This window comes from Nelusetta ayraudi, unplaced genomic scaffold (genome assembly GCF_046127955.1).
Source record: "Nelusetta ayraudi isolate G7.1 ecotype Tasmania unplaced genomic scaffold, CSIRO-AGI_Nayr_v1 ptg000007l, whole genome shotgun sequence".
Lineage (NCBI taxonomy): Eukaryota > Metazoa > Chordata > Actinopteri > Tetraodontiformes > Monacanthidae > Nelusetta > Nelusetta ayraudi.
The window spans coordinates 4553079-4572500 of record NW_027466057.1 but is presented as its reverse complement, the minus strand read 5'-3'; the positions used below and the strand labels follow the sequence as shown (position 1 = coordinate 4572500).

At 48.8% G+C, this 19422-nt stretch overlaps 1 protein-coding gene across 1 annotated transcript in view; it reads left to right on the top strand.

Annotated features, from left to right (window-relative positions):
- The window catches only part of msrab (methionine sulfoxide reductase Ab), a 54074-nt gene that overhangs the window by 13569 nt on the left and 21083 nt on the right, over positions 1–19422 (top strand). The window contains exons 5-6 of the mRNA XM_076018010.1: positions 8103–8209; positions 18389–18569. Coding sequence (XP_075874125.1) covers positions 8103–8209; positions 18389–18562 — 281 coding nt within the window. The 3' untranslated portion in view covers positions 18563–18569. The remainder of the gene's footprint in view (positions 1–8102; positions 8210–18388; positions 18570–19422) is intronic.

Below are 19422 nucleotides of genomic sequence, written 5' to 3'. Positions count from 1 at the left end.
GGGGGACACTTGAGCGCACGTGAACTGTTCGGGAGCCGAAGTGACACCCGCGCGTCAAAGGGGGGCGACGGCGGCTCTGCTTCATCATCCAGGCTGAAAACATGATTTGATGTATCTGGAATGATCCCACACATTTTTGTTCTTTCACACGTCGCGGATCAAATGCGCACGCATTTCCATACGCGGGCATATGGTTGGCTTCACATTATGCACAAGTGCTCGTTATGCCTACTCATAGATAGCTTTAATCCATTTGCGCATTCGCGCAAGTAGGCAGGCAGGCGCGCGTGCGTGCACGTGGAGGGGGCCGCGCGCACCCAAAACCACTAAAAAAAAAAAAAAAAAAACAGCGGCGCCGTTGCGCCGGGTTTGTCAGTCGGCCACCTCCTCATCCCGGAAGGTCGGCCTCCGGTTTCCTGCGCCGAATCGGGATCCTCACTGCGCTTCATCCGCAGCCAGTGCAGCTTTTTATCCTTTCCTGCACTTCGTTCACCGTCCGTTTCTGGACTCGCGGCCTCCCGCCGCATCGCCGTCGAAACCTCTCCGCCTCACCCGTGTCACCCCCTCTTCACCCCCCCCCAGTCCCTTTTTTGCAGTTGCGCGGAAGAGCGGGGTTGGGGTTGAGGGAGAGAGAGAGAGAAAGAGAGAGAGCGAGCGGCCCCCCGGAGCCCGCTGGCACATCCGCAAAGCCAGCGCAGTGAGTCGGCTGCTCCCCGAGGCCATCCGCTCATCACACAAACAACGCATCGCATCCACTCGCTCCACTTTTATCTCTTAGTCACTCTCCCCCCCACACACACACACCCTCCCCCCATCCCCACCCCTCCCCTCACCTCCCCAGTCTCCCGTCTCTTCCTCCCCCTCCACCACCCTTCATCTCAAGAACCAAGGCTCCCACCACCACCACCACCACAGCCACCCCGTCTTTGTTTCCTCCCCTCCCTGCCTTTCCTCTTTCCTTGTACCCTCCATTCTCTTCATTTTTTTTTTTTTTTTTTTTTTTTTTTTAAGGCCATGCAGTATTTATGGGGTAGGCTTGCCGATGCTGTGTCAGTGAATTACACACACACACAAACACACACACACACACACACACACACACACGCAAACGCACACGCCACCGAACATGAAAACGCAAATGCGCGGCTGAGCTAGCCGAGGTGGTTGGCCTCATTCGATTGAGCGTCTGCGCCCTCGGTGCAGGCTCACCCACGTCGGTAGATTCTGGCACCGACGACAGGAATATTTGGAGGCCTTTTAAATGAGAGCGCGCACACACACACACACACACCAAATGTGGCCTGTTGTTCCTCCGTTTGACCTATTTCCTCTTCTCCTTCTTTTTTTCATCAGCCAATCCGTGTTTCCGCCGATTTCTCCCAGTGCTCGCGGAGAGCACCGGAGCAGCTCAGCACGCAGAGTGAACGTTTTAAAATACAAACCAATCTGTCTTCCACCTGCCAAGTCACGCCGGCAGCAGGCCGTTACTTTAGGTCAATTAAGATGTGCATGAATATTCTTTTTAGGCAATATCTTCAAGCCAGCTGCCGCGACACACGCCAATTCCCAGTTGGGGTCCCCCCTCGTGTCGCCCAGTGTCACCACATCCCTCAATTTAGGGCCGCCCCTGCCTTCTTAAGGCAAACCCCGCAGGAGGTGACCTTGACCCCTGACCTGCGACCCCAGCAACCCCCCCCAACACTTCTAACCCTTTCCAACCGGCTCTGGTTGGCTGAGAGTGGCGCACTCATTACCAGGTGTCAGTTATTACACCCTCGCACAAACAGACGGATCTAATTTATGGAGATTGCGGCACGTGTGTGCGCGCCGCGGGAGTTGACTTTTTTTGTCCGCATATGTTGAAATGATCCATTCTGCACCCGCGGATTTCATTGACCTAAGGCGGATTTCTTTTTTTTTTTAATGTCTCCATTATATGCCCTCGTGCTGTTTTGGTAAAACAACTCTCTAAAATAGATAAATGTACTTTGACATCACTTTTTTTTTATACAATTTTATACAATGCAATTCAAAATCGTTGAAAAGAAGGAATACACACAGTCGTAAACATTTATTTTGAATACATCAGCGTTTTGATGCCATTTATGAACAGTTTTAGTTTAACTTTGAAGTAATTTGACTGCTGTGGCAGGTGTTGCCACTTGTGCTTCATCAGATAAAAGTGTCCAGAGAAAAGGCCGCTGTTTGGTAAAACAGTCAATAAAAGATCCAGAAACACCAACAACATCAACCTTTTAACTTCAGCTCCTGGCTTTTCACAAGTCTGCACATCTGCGGACCAAACCAAGGACCGAGGGGAGGGGATTATAAGATAAAATAAACTTTACATTGTTGCAGTAAATCCACAACCTTGAGCCCAGATTGAAGAAAAAAAAAAAAAAAAAGCCAGCGCGTATGTAATGCAGTGTTAACAAAGGCTTGACAAACGAACAACGAGGTCAGTTCATCTGCCTGGCAACGACAACTTTGTTGCCAAAGCCGACTGAAGGCACACAGTGAGCTTTTTGAGGAGTTTTCTATCTTAGCGTACACCTGCAGATGATACCTCATGAGGTATTAAAAGTCAAGTCAATAAGAAAAAATAGACACAGTGCAAATTACACTTCACTGTCAAATGCTGGAGCATTTTTTGTTTAACTGTCAGATTTATGCTACCTGGTCAAAAGAAAAGAAAAAAAAACTACCGACAATCAAAGAGGTGCCAAAAGGCTTGAAGGACTGTGGAACATAGCTAAAGGGAATATTCTAAGAATAAGTGGCCAAATCTCCGATAATTAATTTACCTGACTTGCATGTCTTGCTGAAACTGAGGTTGCGTAACATCTCATCGCTCATTCAAACAAGTGCAGCCTCAGCCCACCTATGCGGCGTTCCGGCCTGATTGGAGTAAAACAGAAGAAAAAGAAGGAGCTGTTAGATTCACATGGAGCTAAAAATAAGCAGTGCAAAGGGCCAGAATCGCTGTGCTCTGACAGCGTGCCCAGAACCGTGAAGGGATCATGCTGGAAAGCTGTGCACCGACCGACGAGATAAAGTTAAAACTCCAGTAGATTTAAAAAAAAAAAAAGAAAAAGAAAAACGACAAAACAAAACAAAAACTTAGCGCGGTTAATTTGCCTTTGCGCGCACACACAATTCCACATGCGTGCACATCACAAACACGCGCTGTTGCCAAGGCACGTATAAGTCACGCTGGCCTCTGTGTGTACTCCACCATCTGACAGCCAGCAGAGCATCACTTCCCCTTCCGCTCTGTGTGTTTACATATGTCGCGCACTCTCCGCTTCTGCTACAATGTTCTGCGTCGTCTTCGCGTGCGTGCACGCATTCAATTTCTATTTCTTTTTTTTTTTCCTTTTTTTCTTTTTTTTTTACCATGCACGTGCCGGTGAGTGTGTGTCTGCTGGGGATGCACTCACCATCCCATCTCGGTGCTCTGCACCCCTCCCACCCTCACCCCCCCCCCCCCACCCCACCCCTCCTGTCTCCAGCGCGTCAGGAGCGGGCTTACATAAGAAGAGGGCAAAAATAGCAGCTGAGAGGGGAGAGGAGGAGAGGGCTCTGCTGGCACGCACACAGTCGTAACGGGACCGCGGGGCACAGCGCAACCCTGAGTACTATCACGCACACACACACAGATACACACACACACACACACACACACACACAGGGGCGACGACTGCAGTTATCAGGCATTATGTTTCGTTACATACACGCTGTGTACTCCTCTGACTGCATTGTAAAAAAAGAAAAAAAGAAAAAAAAAGAAGGAAATAATAATAGCCGGTGAGATTTCATCGGCGCGAAAAAAAAATACAGAATTTGAAGATTGAAGTTTTCCGCTGTGCTCCTATTGTACTGCGTGAGAGCGTCGTGGGCAATGCAAGTAGGGGCTAGGAGTGAAGAGAGGGAGATATGGTGGTGCTGGCGGAAGCGGTGATGGGATTTTAAAAAAAAAACAAAAAACATTAGATTGTTCATTAGCGCTCACTCTGCTGCAGTTTAATTGGTCCGTCCTGACGACTGCAATAATCTTGAATTCGCTTCGGATCTTTTCACGCCGCACTCGGGGGGATACAGAGAGTCGCGAGTTGCGCAAGGCATCCTTCCTCATGCAAAGTAGCCCCGTGCAGACATAAAATGATTTTCTAATCTTGATTATTAGTTTGCTATTATCTGTCTGTTTTTCTGGCCAGTGGTGGCTTCGGTCATTTGCACATTGTTTTTTTTTCTTTTTCTTTTTGGATTTTCCCATTTATTGTCAGCGTCAAAATGCCTCCCTGATATACAGACGAAAGAGCGGCGCTGCAAGTCTTGTGTGAAGAAACGGCTGGTATCTCAGGTCTTACAGTTGTTAGCGCATGAAGGGTTGCTGCGTAAGAAGAATCCGGCGGAGAATAAGCCGGCGTCGAGCCACTGGCTCTGCAGAGGAACACAAAGAACAGGGTGCAGAATCCCTCCAGCTGGGTCATCCTACTCTCCCTTTTAATAAGATTACGGCCCAGCACTGTTTTGTCAAATTTAACCAGGATGTAAAGTTAAACGATCGCACGTTTAGGCCTCTTGGGATCCTTAAACATTTCGAGAGTATCAAGTCGAGGTTGCCGGAATTAGGAGTGTGTATGTATGCGTGGAGGTGTATGGAGAATATGTCGCGTGACGCGCTGTCGTCCTCGTGAACGCGGCTTTGATCTGCTGAAACATTAAATGTGCATCGGGAAGCAGGGACGGCGTTGGAACCAGGAAGTCCTGCAACACGTCTGCTGATTTCGGTCCCTTTTTGAAGCAGCTGCAGTGCAGTCGCAAATTGATGGAAAATCGGTTTTCTTTTTTTCACCCTCCATATTCCATAGGTTTCTAGTGCTGTTACCCAGCAGTGTCGCCGCTCCCCAACGATGGCCGCCGGTGGGAACAGCCTCATTCAGGGCGACAACCCCGCGCTGATTTTTCGCTGCCGTCCGGAGTTCATGTGTGAAAGAGGCTTTTGTATGAAAAAAAAAGAAAAAAAAAAGCCAGCAGTTGCAGGTGAAGACGGAAGTGCAAAAAATAGCAGGCTTTTATCCCCCCCCCCCACTCCCTCCTCCTCGCTCAGCTGCCAACAGGGACTTTCTGAGTGTTGTTCTTCGTCTTTCTCTCTCTTTTTTGCTTCCAAGGGTAAACGCAGAAACGGATATTTTATAGACGTGCAAGAAATCTCGGCGGGTTTCAGAAAAAAAAAAACCTCCAAAAAACCCCCGGAAAAAAAAAAAAGTTGGTGCGTGTAGGTTTGCGCGCACAGCCTCATGCCATGAAAGCGTGCAGGAAAAGCCGTGGAGGCCGGAGATTCTTCACCAGCCGGGCCGACAGCAGTGGTAGCGGAGCAACTTTTGAATTTATTGCAATTGTGGAAGGTTTCTCGAGTGTAGGTCAGCGGCACATACAACCAACCAGGTGTTTGTGTGTGTGTGTGTGTGTGTGTGTGTGTGTGTGTGTGTGTGTGTGTGTGTGTGTGTGTGTGTGTGTGTGCACGGGGGGCGCGCGTGCGGTCGAGCTTGTGTGTGTGTGTGTGTGTGTGTGTGTGTGTGACCCTTTGCCCCTCCCATTTCTGTCCACCCCCCCCCCCCCCCCCCCCATTACCCTCAGCTTTCAGACGCAAGGCTCTCATGCATAATGCAGATAGAACAGGGAGGCTCTCATTAATAATTACTGCCGCCTTTGATGGATGGAGAAAATAACGAAGGGGGCTGTTAAAAATGGAGAGAGCAGGAGGAGGGATGTTGGAGGCATGAGGGGAGAATCAAAGTTTTTTTTTGGTGGTATTTGTTGCCGTTGTAGTTCTTTGAGGATTTGGGGGCTTGTGGGGATGGATTTGGACTCCACATAATCAAAAAGGAATAAATACAAAAGCCGCGGCTGATGTTTTGGTCGGTGCTCGTATTTTGATTGGGGAGTAACCGCTCCTCGGATAGCGGCGAGGATCTCTGAAGATGTGATGAATCTAAATTGTCTTTGTGTTGGAAGCAGCCATTACCACTCGATGAAGAGCGCGGTGATGTCTCGGGACTTTTGTCGGATGCTCATTCATAATTTCTCTGTGATGAAAAGCGTCTGTCATCCCTGCTTTTTAATTGGAAATGTGAAATCTCGGCTTCCTCCCGTTACGGATAGAAAATGATCCTTGGGCACGTTAGCAGCAGTTCAACCCGCTGCTACCACAGCCCTGCTCGTTACGAATGTGCATGTGTTATGCCGTACATGATCTTACACATGTGCAGCGCAGGATTGGACGTGCAGTTGGTCAGAACCTCCGGGCGGGCAGGGAAGGTCACATAAAACAGCGGAGCCGCGAGGCCCCCTCGGCCACCCAGCCAATCGGAGTAAAGGCTCCGCCGGCCGGCCAATAGCGGAGAGGCTTGGTGGCCTTTGATGGAGGTCCCACCATTAGACTCGTCACTGAACAACAGCGCTGGGGGCAAGATGGCCGACATCCAGCGTTGGCGACATGAAGAGGAAGAGGGTGAGGGTGGAGGCGGCTGCAGGAGCCGAGGAGACAGATGCGAGAGTGGGTGGAATCGTTGTGTGGCACAATAAAGACAAAACACGGCAGGAATTTCAATTAGGACAAAGATGTTTATATCTCGCTTGGGCTGAAAATTGCCTCCGTTTGTTGCTAACAGTGACGGGAGCTCCAGACTGCATTATCTCAACAGCATTCTGCCGGTCAGCATGAAACAGTTGTACTTTTATTCACAATGTGATCTGACGCACGGCCTCCAGACTTCTCACCCGCCTGCATCTTTGGGTGAAAACTGTTGTGTGACCTTGATTTGTTTTCCAGAAACAACAGTGAAAGTCTTCCTGTGCCTATTCCGCTGACAAATGTTTGACTTTAATGGGGAGGTTTTGTCAGTGTGTACAGCTGCTTAACATCAGAATGTCAGCTCGGTTGATTGACTTCTTGTTGGGTTTTTTTTTTTTTTTTTTTTCTGTCACCAATCTTGAAGGATGCTGCACTCCTGCTCTGCTCCTCCTAATACAGACACCTTTCAAACAGTGTTCATTTTATACACCTGTGAAATCAGGTCAAAAAAACACCTTGTGTGCTCCTAAATTAACACGATATATTCTTTTTCTTAAAGTGATATTTTCAGAATGCTTCTTACCTTTATTGACTTTGAACGGGGAGAACGACGCCCCTGCCACTGACACAGCGCACCCTGCTGACCTGGCACACGATCATGCATCTTTGGTTGCCTGCCCAGTACCCTCTCAGGAGAATACGCCTCGCTTTGCAGGAACTCTTCGCACACCAACATCAACGTGTCTTTGCTTTTCTGTTCGAAGCTAGCTAGCCTCTAGCTAGCCTCTGTGTCTCCGTGTGCTCGTAATGACAGAAGCACCAACCTGACCCAAAAAAGAAAATGGTGGAGGAGGCAAAGGAAAAACAAGGAAGCTGAGTGTGTTCTGAGGTCGGTGGTTTCAATCCACTGCAAATTATCTGTTGCCCAATTAAACAAGTTTTTTAAAAACCTCGTACAATTTGCTGCGTGTGCCCTGTCCCTCCGCCACGGGACGGCTCAAAGTTTCGCAAAGATCCCCTTTTTTTTCTCCTTTTACGATGTCAAGGACGACGCTTGTTAGCGAACAATGAGTGGGAGAGGCGGGGATAAAGGGGAGCCTGCAATGTGTGGCCATCTCGGATGCCAAAGCCGCTCAGGACTGTAGCCTTCGAACAAAGCAAAGGAGTGATGGCAGCTGTTTGGCCTCCTCATCAAGGTACAGCAGGCCTGGGCGTCCTCCAAACACACTGATGTAAAGCTGATGAAAATTTTGACACCGCCACACAGACGACAAAGAGGACGAGAACGCACCCACCTACACGCTCCCATACACCTACACACCGCAGGCCGCCGCTAATGAACAAGCCAATCTGCTGTGATCTTTGAAATTCATCCGGCTTCGCGGATCCAGGAAGCAGGATGACGACATCAGCGCCGACACTTTTTACATGCAAATGATGTCCGCGGTGGTGTTACTTAGGCCTGTTCACAGGGTGTCTAATTACTTGCGTGTGTGTGTGTGTTTTTTTTTTTTACACGTAGGTATGAGGCAGCAAAATGACCGCGGCACACAGTACCGCTCAGCCATTTACACATCCAGCCCCGTGCAGCAGGAGCTGGCGCTGAAGAGCAAAGTGGCTTTCCAGCAGGTATAATTTCCCCGCGCACACATCACAAGGGATCATTACGCCATTTTACCAGGCTCTGCGTTACACATAAGCAAAACATGTGGGATGTAAAGAAACCAAAGTAGTAGAATAGGCTCTGCGGGGGGGAAAAAAACCTGAAAGACGCCGATGACGGGTAATGCTTGTGGTATTTGCTTTTTTTTTTCCTCCCCACTTTTGATGATTTTCTTAAATTGCACAAGGACCTTTAGGAAGGTATACAGTAAATGGTATTTTAAAGCTCCCATATGCGCAATACCCTGTGGTAATGTCTTGCAGCAATGAAATGTGTTATAATCCTGCCAGTGAACTACCCAGAATTGAGAAAAAGTGCATCCTTTACTTTATGTGTTTCACTTTTCAGAAAGTTTGAGCTATAATGCACATTTCTTAAAATTGCTGCCTTGTTGATGTCACAAAAGGCACAATACCTTTTCCCCTGTTCGGTTGATTGGCTTCTTGTTGGCTATGTCAATACCTGCCATCAGGTTTTGCAGCAGGCTGCAAACAGAGGGCTATACATTCCGCTTTTTTATTTAGTATTTCTTGGAAAACTAAGTCGAGGATGTAAAGATCTAAAACCGAGTGCGATATGGGACCTTTCAACCGGAATGTAAAGTCCACCTTAGCCGTTGGAGACACAGCTGTGGTTTGGATTTGTCCAAGTCGTTGAGATAATGGAAGAGTCTCTGGAGTGGTGACCTCTCCGAGTTGGACGCTGCTCACTTAAGCAAAACCGCCTCTTCTGCTGCGTTGATGCTTTCTTGCGCCGACTAAGAGCAAAGAGGGGTTGATCTTGAGGTCATCTAGACCCGTTTCTAAAATCCCTCCTTTTGGGGACACACGCGTCCCCCCCTTTTGTTCTGTCACCCATCTGTCCATCCATTAAGTCAATTAGCCCACCTCTTGGGCCAGGACACGCGTCCTTTCTGGATTCACCGCTAAATGGTGCTCGCCAACTAGCTGCCAGGGAGGGGGGGGCAAATTACCATCGTCATGGTTTTTCTCGGGGGCTCCTGGGGTCAGCAGTCAGGAGCCACGGGGCTGCGGCGTTGCCGCGGCAACAACCTCCCAACCTTGGCCTTGGTCTGGGGTCAGAGGTGAGGCAGGAGTGACAGCTGAGACCACGGAGGTGCTGAACGGCAGGGGAGAGGGAGTGAAGGGGGGCAGCAATGCAATCAGATCAGAGGCCCATGACAGACTATTAACTGGCCCCCCTCCAAACATCACCTGACCCCACTCCACCCCCCTTAGACTTGTGTATTTAAAGCTAATTCTTGGCACTATAAAAGGTCCAGGAAACAAGACTAGGTGGATCTTTTCACTGATTTTCATCATATTTATTTTTCAAGACTTTATGTGTGATTTAAAGTCCCCTCATCCTTCCCATTTTCAGATTTCTTTTTTTTTAATCCTCCCCTGCATAATTTATTCCCCCAAAACCCAACAGTGGTCTAGAAAACAGCACAAAGAGTGTAGCCAGTTAAAAGACGATGCTTTGTTTGTCTCTCCACGTGTCCACAAAAACATGGTGACCACCGAGGGGGTTGAACAAAACCCAAGCTGGAGGTGTTGCAGGTCGCTATCCTGGAAGAGTTATACATGCCCTTTGTGACATCACAAAGGACTTATTTCAATAACTTTTCTCATTTTTCTAATTTCTGATGAGTTGACTGACAGCGCAGAGATGTTTTTGTTAGACAATATTGGTGGATTGTACCTGAATAGAACTGTGCAGTTAGGTGAGCAAAGTGTCTTCATCCACGGTTAGAGTTCCTGTAAAATGGACACAAATAGTTCACCTAGTAATACAGTTTGAGTGATAGGAAATCTTGACTAATTCTTCATTCTCTGTAATATTTTGTAGGAAAAGAGCACCTCACTAAAATATATGTAGAGCCAATGACACATACGTAGCACAAACTCCTCGTTAGTACCATATCCACAAAGTACTAAGACATGTCATTTCTGTAACCTTGTGATTGAAGAGGCTGAGAGTCATAACCCAGTTTTATGGCAAACGGTGAGAAAACACACCCACTAGGATAACTGTAATTTTAGAGAAAACAAGCAAATCAAATGCTTTCTCATCCTGTCCACGTCTCTCCTCGCACTCCCGCTGCTGACACCACCGATCTGTCAAGCACTCCAGTGGCACCCCAGTTTCATCTGTGGGCCACCGGGACGCATATCTCCTAAAACCAGCTGACACGCACGAAAACCAAAATGGCAGCTTTTCCTGCCCTGAAATGGTTGCCGTGCCGCCTCTGTGCCGAGAGTCAAGTTTAGGCTTGGCTTCGGGGGTGAGGGGGGTGCGGGTGGGGGGGGGCGGAGGGTGTGAGAGGGTTGTGCTGGGGAGGCGGGGGGGGCGAGGAAAAAAAAATGGCATCCCTACAAAGGAAGGAGAAGGGCTCGGTCTGCAGAGGTTGGTCCATGCATGATAGCTGTAACGCCTGTGTGTGTGTGTGTGTGTGTGTGTGTGTGTGTGTGTGTGTGTGTGTGTGTGTGTGTGTGTGTGTGTGTCTTATCCGAAAAAGGCCGACGCTCTCCAACAGAAAAAAAGTGGGCGTGTGTTTGGTGGAGTGACAATCGAGTGTGCAGAGGTGATCTGAGACAATCAAAAGATGAGACGCGGCGACGTGTGATCTGGATCCAGCCTGTGACTCTCTCTCTCTCTCTCTCACATGCACACATGCACGCACACGCACACACACACACATGCAGACTTACATTTGGCACATACACGCGCAGCCCAATGAATAATTAACCCGTACGAAGAGTCTCTTCTGCAGGGCTTTCAGTTTCTTAACTTCTGCATTTCGGGGAAGGGCGGGGTGGGGGGTGGGGGGGGGGGGGGAGGGGTGGCAGAAAAGCTTGTTTAAGCGCAAGAGAAGAGAGACGGGAGGGTTGGGGGGGGGGCAGGAGGAAGGGAGCTGGAGGAGGGGCGGGGGAGAAGAGAAGGGGGTTCTCTATAATGAAATTTGAAATTTGCAGAACATCAAAGGCTTCTGTAGCCAAGCCGCTGTGGCAGCAGAGAGAGAGGGGGAGGAGGGGGAGGAGGAGGAGCGCGCCGCTTCCCCTCTGCCTCCACTGTCTCCCTCTCTACCTCCTCCCCATTCTCCGTTTGCCTCCATCCATCCCTCCCTCCGCTAAAATGCGACTCCCCAGAGCTGGGTGAGGAGCTTGGGGGAGGTGATGGGAGGGTGAGAGAGGAGGGGATGGGAACAGTTGATTAGGGGAAAGGGGAAGGAGGAGGGGTGGGAACGTGGGTGAGGGTGGGGGGGTAAGATGAGTGAGGGGTTTTTGCAGGAGAAGTGGAAGAACGACGGGTCGGGGGTGCAGGGAGCCGAGGTTCTATGTGTTTGCGCGGCCGTGCTTCGGTGTGTGTGTGTGTGTGTGTGTGTGTGTGTGTGTGTGTGTGTGTGTGTGTGTGTGTGTGTGTGTGTGTGTGTATGAACAATAGGTTTTATCAAGCCAGCTCGACTACTGCAAATGCACGCGCACAAGCATGTGTGTGTGTGCGTGCGCAGGGCCTTGGAGGGGTGAGTGTGCCCTCTGATAAGGCATCCTAACTTAATGAGCTTGAAGGGGGGGGAGGTGGGTATTGGGGGGGCGGGGTCACAGGGGTTTGGAAGATGGCTGGAAATAAAATGGGGGGATGGGGGGGATAAATCGGGGCTGAAAAAAAAAAAAAAAGGTCCCGAGGAGAAGCTGGAGGGGGGATGGAGGGAGCGAGTTTTTTGGAGGGGGCGGGGGGGGCGGTAGAAGCGATGCGCGGTCTCACAGCAACACAACTCGGAAGTCTGGAGGAACAAATAAAAAAGTCCAGTTTCCCTCTGACCTACATGGACGTGTGAATTACCTGTGTTTAAAAAAAACAACAAATCGTATTTCTGGTTTCACGGTGCGTAAATTTCTCCCGATGCGAAGAGGCGAAGGTTTTTATCCGGCGGCGAGGCACCAGGAAGGGAGGAAGGGAGGAAGGGAGGAAGGGTGGGGAAGTTCGGAAAGGCGGCGGCGGCGGCGGCGTCTCCGCAAGGATGCGGGTTTGATCCTTTTGCGCTTTGTGTTCCCTCGGATGTCAGGCTACTTGTTGTCTTTGCCCTGTGCACCTCACGGGAGTGGGGGGCGGGGGGGCGTAGGGGTGGCGAGGTATTAAAAAAAAATAATAACAGAGGGGGGAAAGAGGAGGAAAAACAACAAACGTGGCGACGCGCTCGGCGGCGGCGGCGGATGGAGTGGCGTCCTCGCCGACCCCCAGGATGCGGTGGCGCAGCTACAAAATGTAGGAGCGCTCGCTGAGGATTAGAGCCCAGCTAAAATGGATGCCTGACCCGCGCCGAGGATGAGAGAGATGAGCAGAGGGGGGGTTTGGCGGGGTTTTGGGGGGGGGGTCTACCTCTTTATCCTCCCAACGGGGGCAACAACAACAAAAAAAAATTGGGGGGGGGGGGGAACGCAAAACGCGGAAGTAGTGAAATCATTTCTTTCTTCTTTTTTTTTTTGCGATTGTGGAATTTTCAAAGTTTCACTTCTCCCGTCGACCCGCTCGCTCTTCTTGCCGACTCCTCCGTGCGTGTCTCCGCAGCCCCTCGCTGTCTCTTCCTCTTACTCCTCCTCCTCCTCCGTCTGTCTCTCCACTTCATCCTCTCCGCATCACTTGTGCGCCGGTTCTCTCCCCGAGGTCACGGAGGGCAAAGCGCGGTGCCAGCCAGCGACCGGTCCACAGTATCATGTCAGGCTGCCTGCTGTGTGTTTCCCAGCCAGGCTGCAGGTCCGTCACCGGCGCCGCTCAGCAGCAGCAGCAGCAGCAGCAGCAGCAGCAGCAGCGCCGCTTTCCGCAGTGCTCAAAGTGAATTTACATTTCTGAGATGTTGAAGGGCTTTTGCTTTTTTTTTTGTTTTTTTTTTTTCCTTTTTCTTTTGCGGCGCTGTCGGGCCTGTGTGTGTGCGCGACACCGCCGGTTAATGCAACAATTCAGGCCCGTGTGAAAGAGTTCAAGAGGTTTGTTTTTTTTCTTTTTCTTTTTTCTTTTTTTTTTTTAGCAACTCATGATCCATTTGTCCTTTTTTTTGTCTTTGATCCTGAATTACTGAAGTAGCAGAAAGGCTCTGAATATTCTCAGAGCTATTTTTAAATACATTTTTAATTCTCAAATTTTTTTTCATTTCTGCTTTTATTAAATCTTTTTGTGAGCTGTTATTTTTTCCAGACTTTACAAGTTGAAAATTATGTTTTTATTCTAATGGTTTTTTTTTATTAGGTGCAAAAGTTACGGTGAGCCGAACTCTACAAACTCTGCGTGTGTTTTTCAAAATCACACTCACAAATTGGCATCCTTAAGAGGAGTCACATCATGAAATGCTGCTTCACTCAGATGAATTTGTGTCGGTAATTTAAAAATAATAACTAAAAATCAGGATTTACACTTTAATCAATATGGCTGTAAAAAAAAAAACAATAAACCAAAAAATATAATCAAAATTTAAATTACAAGGGCTTGTCGACAATTGTTAGTTTTATCAGTATGTTGATTGAAAATCCAGTATTACATTTTGCATTGATTCCTAGTTGTTTTATTATGAAAAAAGGATTAAAAAAACAAACAAACAAACTGACGTATTTTATCATTTTAGGAGTAATCATAATGTAAAGTATAAAAATAATTTTGATTATGCCAAATTAAAAAAAAAAAATCAAACGAGTGACTGGAAAATAGGGAGCATTGATGATGTCAGGCTGACTAGAACAGTGCTGCGTTTCCATCCTCCCACCGAGGTCCGTTCTAAACAAGAGGCGCCGCAAAAAAAAAAAAACCCGGCGGAACCTCGGCGTGATTACGTAAATCAGCGTTTTGAGGTCGTCTCCCTCCTCAAATGTCTTCGCCGTGACTCATCGTGTGTCACAAAGTCTGTGTCAACATGCGTCTCTTCCCCGCTGCAGCCGAGGGCCTTCCGACGTAGGATTAAAAAAAAAAAAAAAACGAGGGAGGAGGAGAAAGAGAAGAGGGGTAAGATAGTGGGGTATGAAGACAGGAGGATGGTTGGGGGGGGAGGGGTGTTTGCCCCCCCCCTCTTCACCCCTCACCTCTCCCCTCTTCCTCCACCTTCACCCACCCTCTCTCTCTCTCTCTCTCTCCCTCTCTCTGGGTGTCACGTCCTATTTGTGTCCCGGGGCAGTGCTGATGGTGAGAGGAGCCTCTCTCGCTTGGCTGGAGAAAGCAGGGAGGACTCGGCAGCGTGGGCCAGTGGTCCGCGCTCACATGGGAGACGGCCAGAGACACTCGGCAAAGCGGAGGGGGTCGGGGTGGAGGGCGTCCGAGGCAGAGTCAGAGTGGAGGAGAGAGAGAGTGGGAGCGATGCACCCGTTGAGCCATGTCTTTGACAGGGGAGTCTTTCCGACAGGCGTGAAAAAAAAAAAAAAAAAAAGAAAGCAGGAAGGGCTGACTGGGCTGAGTGAGCTCAGCCTGTCTCACGTGCGCGTGCACGCACGTACACTCACACACACACACCACACACACAAGCAAGCGTACAAACATGTTTCTGTCACCGTAAGGGACAAGGCCCCCCCACCCCCTCCCTTTCCCGCTGATCGGGGGTGTGCAAACGTTTTAATTTCTGAGTCACCTCCTGCGCCGCCGATCGCCTCTTTTGTCGTCCAATGGCTGGCGAGTCCCTGTGAAAGCGGCCCCGTAACTGCACCTGACAGGCCCCCGAGTGCGTGCGTGCGTCCGTGCGTGCGTGCGTGCGGCACCTCGCGCACACGACGCCCCTCTCGCATGAACACCATTCAGACAAAAAACCCGCACAGGCGCACGAGGCTAGCGTCTCGGCCCCGCGGCCGTTCCTTCAGCCGCCACCAGGGGGAGCAGGGGGTGCTAGAGCTGAGGTCAGCCTCCGCTAGCTAGGCCACCTTTTCATTTATTTCTCGGCGTTTTCCGCCTTCCACATTGTTCCGCGACATGCCTCGGCCACTGCTGCAGTGAGGGAGGAGGAAGGGGTGGGGGGTGTGTGGGGGGGGTTGGGGAGGCAAAGCCACGTAAGGTTATACAGAGTGGCGCGACGCCATGCATTCTGATTTATGGATCTAAAATGGCCGCTGTGTTGTGACTGCTGTGGAGGGCTGAGCGGAGGGAGGCGGTGTGTGTGTGTGTGTGTGTGTATTTGGGGGGGGGGTCGTCCGGGAGTGGATGTCAGGGCAGTGGGGGATGGGGGGGAGGGGGCAGTGGGGAGGGTGACACAGAGAGAGAGAGAGAGAGACACGGAGAGAGAGCGGACCTTTTTCTTGGACATTGTGTTCCCCTCGCATTGAGCGTTGCCCCCACCCACCCCCAGGGGGAGGGGGGGAAGGCGGGGTGGGGTTAGCGACTACGGTGGTTGGGTGATGATGATGATTGATTAATTAGGCCACGGAGCCTCAGAGATCCGTGACTGTGCGGGCCGCTCGACGGCGCAGCCTCGGAAAGCCGAGAGGTTTCTGTCTTCTTCTCCTCGGCGAGGCGGCGAGGGGCCGCGGTCGGTCCGAGAGCCGTGCGAGACTCGGAGGTCAGCTGCTGCCTCAGCCTCCTCTGTCTGTCTGTCTGTCTGTCTGCCAGTCTATCTGACGGCCTCCCGCCTTTGATTTACCGATTCCACTGCATCGCCTCCACCGTGTGGCGAGCGCTAGCTTAGCTGGTGCCGCACCGCCTCCTTGTGGACAGCGTTGTGCACTACATTTCCCTCTCTGCTTTGCTTTGCTTTGCTTTGATTTTGCGTGATGATTTAACGATGAACGTGGTTACTCAATTACAATTAGTCGCCCGTTTATCTTTTTTAGCTTTCGCTTTTTTGATTCAATTCACTTTTGTTTACTTTACATCATAGCACAATTCAACCAGTCACTGAGTTTGTAAGTGACGTGCACAAGACATGTGATAATATTGAATTGTAACACCGAGACGCACCACGCAACAAATGGCTGCAAAAATGAGAGAGCACAAAAGTTCATTTGATTCTTATGAATTCAAACAAGCTATCCTTTTGTTTTAATATGACACAAAAACAACTTTGCAAAGACAAAAAAAACTGCTTAATAATAATAATAATAATAATTTGGAAAAAAAAAAACTTAGAATAGCAAGTACAACAGTAAATAATTGGAAATTGTCTGAATGCCTGTGTGAGTGCGAATGAATGCCTGGCTATTAAAAAATAAAACTGAAAAATGCCCCTGGTGAAGAAATTCAACACTGGCTTACCTGTTTATACTCCAATGAATGTGAGCCACGTTTGCCTCTTATTCAATTTATCTGCCCTTGCCAGGCAAATGCAGCTATTTGCTTGGTTAGCAGCAACTCAGCCCAGTGGTTTTGTTGTGGGCAGTAGCATATCTGTTGCTTTTCCACTGGGGTGTCACTCTGAGAGCCTCACGGTTCATCTTGGAACAGAAATTAGCAGATTATGCTAGAGTTTTTCTTTCTTTGATTGGCCCTATTGAAATTTTACTAGACATGTGGAGGAGGCAAATGTTGTTTTTATGAGTCCTAATCGAGCAGATTGTAAAACAGCAACAACAGGCCAACCAGCCAGAACCACATTTAGTGTTATTTTTTAAGCATTGCACCGTTAGTGCCTTTTTTTTGTGTGAATGTTTGTGAATTTGTTTGTGAGTTCACCAAAGCCTCGCAGAAAAAAGAAAGAAAAATCACGGTGCGTCGGTGTTTTTCTTACCAGCAAAACACTTCCCTCTTTCATCCGGCCCTCAAGGATTAGCTTGACGCTCTCAGAGAGCCTTGTGATGATTCCTTTCATGCTCACTCTTTCAAGAGTATCAACTGGAACTTGTACATCTCCCGGCCAAAATAACCGTCTCCGTGCTTTTATACTGTTCCAGAGCAGATGGGCGTAAGATACCTAGCCAGACGCGTGAGGCTGCATTTGCTGGCTGGTACGCATGACGCTCGATCCGCCAAGCAAACGTGGAGCATTTGGATGAATAAGAATTTAGTCTGAAAACAAACAAACAAACAAACAAACAAACATTGTGCTCTGTAGCAACAGTACGACAGATTGAAAGAAAGAAAAATGGAAATGGATGGAAAGCTACTACGCTAGCTACAAATTCCGCTACCGTAGGGTCAACATGATTGTGAAATATTTTTAACTGCTCCGTTAAACAACTTGTTTTTAGCAGCTGTCTCATTTGAACTCAGTAATTCAAGTAATTAATCATGCAACTGACCCTTGGGGATGAATAGAGTATTCTGATTCTGACTGGGAACCAAGTTCGCAACGTCACCGTTAGCCACGACCGCTAAAATGTTTCTTTGTTTAAATTTGTCCTTGATAGGTTGACAGAGGGAGGCTGACTGGTAGTGTACATCGGCAGAATCCTAACTGAACCGGCAGATAAATTTTGCCTTTGTTTCACAGAGCTGTTGAACACTTCAAGCCGACGGCCCTGGAAAAAAAAAAGAAACAAAGCCGCGTTTTAAGGTGCAGGGTGCCGCTACCTGGGGAGCTACTGGTTGCCCCCAGTCGTCCCGCCGCGACCCGACCTTGTTGTTGTTTCGCCACCTCTCAGGGGCACCGATCTCGAGACAACCAGGTGTGCGTGCGCGCGCGTCTTTTATTGCTGTGCACGGCAGGGATTCCATAGATCTGTCGCGCGTGTGCGCGGCCGTACAAGCGGCCGTTCCCTCCTCTGTGTGTCCGCGGCGTTCTCTCGAGGCGTTTAGAAAAGTGCAAGTATGAAAGTATCTTAAGGAGTTCTCAAAGAGAGCGGATGCTCTTTGATGAGCGGCCCCGCCGAGGCGAGCCGCGCTGCGAAGAGACGGCCGACGCCTCTTTCTTCTGTCACTCAGCCGCCCCGGTTCTCTGGTGGAGGAGCGGCAGCTCCTTTTATTGTGTTTGGCGAGAGGAGGAGGAGGCGGCGGCGGCGGCGGCTCGCATCCAGTGCGCCGACGCATGAAACAGCCGTTTAAGGGGCCGCGTTTGTTTTTGAGGAAGACCATAGAAAAAAAACGGGGGTGGGAAGATGTAGCAATTAGCACAGTGACGGGAACTGAAGTCTGAAGTTGTGTTTTTTTTTTAATCCACAAAGTGCTGTTAATCACACAGATAATTGGTCGTGGGCGATGACCTTTTGGCCTGTTTTCTTTTTTCTTTTTCTTTTTTCCCCCAGGAGCTGGATAAAAAAGGCTACGGCGCCATTACCACGGAGATCCTGCAGGGGCAGCAGTTCTACTACGCTGAAGACCACCACCAGCAGTACCTGAAGAAGGTCCCCCGCGGCTACTGCGGCCTCAAGGGCACCGGAGTCACTTGTCCGATCGCAGCCGGGAAGGACGAGCTGTGAGCAAGAGGTGAGACAAAGGAGGGGGACTTTCACCCAGCTTCTCCTAATTATGCGCCTTTAAAGGTCCAGTGTATAAACTTTGCCTTGATTTATGATTTTTATATTGGTAAAAGCTGAACGTACTGCCCGTAAATACATCAGTGAAAGTATACTCACAGTAAAATATAAAGTGATTTGGTTTTCCCACCCTTAGAACGCTTCTCATATACACCACCAGTCAAAAGTTTGGACACACCTGTTTCTTCTTTATCTTGACTACTTTCTACTCTGTAGATTCATACTGAAGACATCAAATATATGAGCGAGATATGTGGATTAATGTGGCAAAAGAAAATAATATTAAATACCTAAATATGTCATGTTATATATACAGTATTTTATATCAAGGGTGACTACTCTACAGTAGATCATCCAAAATATAAAACTTGTTTGAGTTATTTTACACTTTTTTGTTTAATGCATGTTCCCTATATGTTCACTCATAGTTCTGAGTAAAAATAGTCAAAATACGATTAAAATATAATTAAAATATAATAAATATAATTATAAAGCAGTACAGTTATTGCACATGTAGAATATTACACTCGTTGTTGTAAACAGTAAACAGTGTATACAGACGCTACATCTTAAAAAAAAAAAAAAAAGACTGCGGTGTCCTGTGTGACCTGCAGTTACGCACGACTTCCACAGGGTGGTAGTATTTCTAAAAGAAAAAACAACAACCGGAGAAGAACTTTTTTTTTTTTTAAAGTTCTTTTGTCCTGTTGCTCGGAAACATTGTCTTCACTCGAGGTTTGGTCACAATGAAACACTGATGGACTCTGATGCTCTAAATCTCCCTGCCAGAATACTTTGACCGA